Source organism: Myotis davidii, unplaced genomic scaffold (assembly GCF_000327345.1).
Source record: "Myotis davidii unplaced genomic scaffold, ASM32734v1 scaffold376, whole genome shotgun sequence".
NCBI classification, from domain to species: Eukaryota; Metazoa; Chordata; class Mammalia; order Chiroptera; family Vespertilionidae; genus Myotis; species Myotis davidii.
This window is the reverse complement of record NW_006288121.1, coordinates 1,161,937-1,165,329: the sequence shown is the minus strand read 5'-3', so window position 1 is coordinate 1,165,329 and position 3,393 is coordinate 1,161,937. Positions and strand designations below refer to the sequence as shown.

General features: G+C 34.9%; 1 protein-coding gene across 1 annotated transcript in view; it reads right to left on the bottom strand.

Moving 5' to 3' along the window:
- MALRD1 (MAM and LDL receptor class A domain containing 1) overlaps nucleotides 1–3,393 on the bottom strand; it is a 649,080-nt gene that overhangs the window by 560,855 nt on the left and 84,832 nt on the right. Inside the window, exons 7-8 of the mRNA XM_006759937.1 lie at nucleotides 2,570–2,671; nucleotides 1,816–1,962 (exon numbers count right to left, since the gene is read on the bottom strand). Of these exons, the coding sequence (XP_006760000.1) occupies nucleotides 1,816–1,962; nucleotides 2,570–2,671 (249 nt within the window). The remainder of the gene's footprint in view (nucleotides 1–1,815; nucleotides 1,963–2,569; nucleotides 2,672–3,393) is intronic.

The window sequence follows — 3,393 nt, the reverse complement described above, 5'->3', positions numbered from 1 at the left end:
ATGGGGAAAAAAGAGAGATAAGAAAGGGAGGGTTAAAAATGGTAATTTAAATTATGACAAGTTCATTCTATTCCAAAAAGAGACAAACATATTGAAGCACTTTAGGATTATTTAAGAAATTTAATATTAAAGATATATGTCAAAGTATTTAAATAACCATAAAAACATTATATATAAAAGACTAATAACCAAAGATCTTAACAGACACCTAACTAAAAAAGATATACAGATGACAACTATGTATATAAAAATACTCCATATAATATGTCCTCAGGGAAATAAAAAGTAAACAATGAGATTCCATTACACACCCATTAAAATGGCCCAAATCCTGAATACTGGCAACACCAAATTCTGGAGAGGATGCAGCGCAACAGAAATATCATTCATTTCTGGTGGGATCATATATCTTTGTAACAGCTGAAAACATAATAGCTTCAAACGATATTTACTTAAAAATATTTTTAAAAATATTAAACTATAATTCAAGACCTAAAAAGGGTGGTGGGTGAAGGTGGGAGAAGGTATAGGGGGATGAATGGTGATGGAAAAAAATAAGGAAAAAAAGGGGAGGGTAAAAAATGGTAATTTAAATTATGACAAGTCCATTCTTTTCCAGAAAGCAACAAACATATTGAAGCACTTTAGGATTATTAAAGAAATTTAATATTAAAGATATGTCAAAATTTTTAAATAACCATAAAAACATTATATATAAAAGACTAATAACCAAAGATCTTAACAGACACCTAACTAAAGAAGATATACAGATGACAAATATGTATATAAAAATACTCCATATAATATGTCATCAGGAAAATAAAAAGTAAACAAAGAGATTCCATTATACACCCATTAAAATGGCCAAAATCCTGAATACTGGCAACACCAAATTCTGGGGAGGATGCAGCACAACAGAAATATCATTCATTTCTGGTGGGATCACAGACACTTTTGAAAGTAGTTTGACACTTTCTTACAAGACTAACCATATTTTTCCATATAATTCAGCAATTGTGCTCCATGGTATTTACTCAAAGGAGCTGAAAAATGTAGATCCACACAAAAACCTGCATATGGGTGTTTAGAGCAGCTTTATTCATAATTGCTAAAACTTGAAAGCAACCAAGATTTCCTCAGTAGGTGAATAAATAAACTGTGGTTCACCCAGACACTGGAATATTATTCAGCGTTAAAAAGACATGAGCTATCGAGCCCATTGAAAGACATGGAGAAAATGAAAATGCGTATTACTCAGGAGCCAATCTCAAAAGGCTTTATACTTTATGACTCCAACTATCTGATACTCCAGAAAAGGCAAAACTATGGGGACAATAAAATCTACATGGAAATAGATTAGTTTCTGCTGGAATAAAATTTTCACTTATACTTTTTAAAAATAACTAACAATACCCCTACCAAAAAAAATAAAGCAATAAAGAGAAAAGTACACAGAAATAACAAATTAGTGTTAGAATAAGAGGAAGAAACTCATTGATAATACTCCAGGGATAGGGAGAGCTAACAGAGTTGATAAACCTTTTTTTGTTATTGTTCATGAAAAATCTATCATCTCCTGATGATAAAAAATAATAAAATTTACAAAATTAAAATAGTTAATTAACCTAGTGTAATTTTTCCTTTACACTGTGGAAATTATTGATTTTTCCATTTTCAATATCTATGGCATAATATAGTTTCAATAAAATATACTCAGTATGTTCATCAAGACTCTGATCAAATGTCTGAATATAGTCACAATAAAGTACAGTTCTAAAAATAATATATAAAAGATATATTATTTTTTACTCCTACCTTCATCATCACTACTTTGATCTTGCTGAGGTGGAGATTCAAAAGCAGGAACTCTTCTTGCATTTGTGCGCAACCAGGAAATGTGCCCAGCAGGTGCCTCTGATGCCCAGCCACACGTGTCAAATTCAAATCCACAGGGCTGACACACTAAAGAGAGGAGAGAAAGATCCTGGTGGACTCTCACAGTCTATGAGAGTGGTTACTGCCATGGTTCGTGTTACAGTGGGATTTATACACAAATTCATATCTGGAAATTTTGGTTCAATAAACCTTAGAATGAACCAGCAATTCTATTTTTCAAGTTCTTCAGTTCACTCAGATGGGCATCCCCCAAAATGAGAACCATTGCATTGCCATAAAAAAATGAAAATTTTCTATCTTTCCTTGGACAAGTGCTTTGGCTTTGATTTTTTAAATAGCATAATATCTGACCTTAGCTAATTTATGGAAATAATTTTATTTATATAATTGACTATTCATAATCACATTGAGATTTTAAAGAATCATTACACATAAAATTCCAAAATTGTCTTTAGTGGAACTGTTTTACAAAGTAATATCACTTTAAATTGACATATTTAATATATTTCACTTGTTGAATAAATCAATCTGCCAATAACATTCCAGCTAAAACTTGGGCATAAATGTCAACAAATACCAAATAACAAGTGAGTATCTTATATTCCTATTAGTGGTCTGAGTCTCATGAATGGATCACACACCAACAAGCTGGGTGCGCCAATTTAACACTTACATCTTAACCCTGCATCTGTAGAGTCAAATCTGCAGAGACTTGTATCAGGATGGCATAGTTCCTGCTTGGTGACCGATGCTTCTTGACATGGTAAAGTTTCATCTGTTAAATTTAAAGAGTGAGATGCAGATGCAACTGGGGGAGTTATTCATTTATTAAGACACAAGAAGCCCGGTGCACAAAATTCATGCACTTGAGGGGATCCCTCAGCCTGGCCAGTGCCCTCTTACAGCCCAGGAGCCCTCAGGGGATGCCCAACTGATGATTTAGGCCAGTTCCCCCTGAGGAGCTGTCCTAAGCCAGTAGTTGGACATCCTTAGCCCTGCCACGGAGGCAGGAGAGGCTGCCACCACTGCCACTGCACTCACCAGCCATGAGCCCAGCTTCTGGCTGAGCTGCGCTCCCCCTGTGGGAGTGTGCTGACCACCAGGGGGCAGCTCCTGTGTTGAGCGTCTGCCCCCTGGTGGTCAGTGCACATCATAGTGACTGGTCATTCTGCCATTCAGTCGATTTGCATATTAGGCTTTTATTATAAAGGACTAACACTTGTTCTATAGAGCATTTCCACCCAAATCTTCTTTATGGCAGCATCATCCCTTAGGTCAGTGATGGCGAACCTTTTGAGCTCGGCGTGTCAGCATTTTGAAAAACCCTTACTTAACTGTGGTGCTGTGTCACATATAGAAATTTTTTTTATATTTGAAACCATAGTAAAACAAAGATTTATATTTTTTATATTCATTTTATATATTTAAATGCCATTTAACAAAGAAAAATCAACCAAAAACATGAGTTTGCGTGTCACCTGTGACACGGGTGTCATA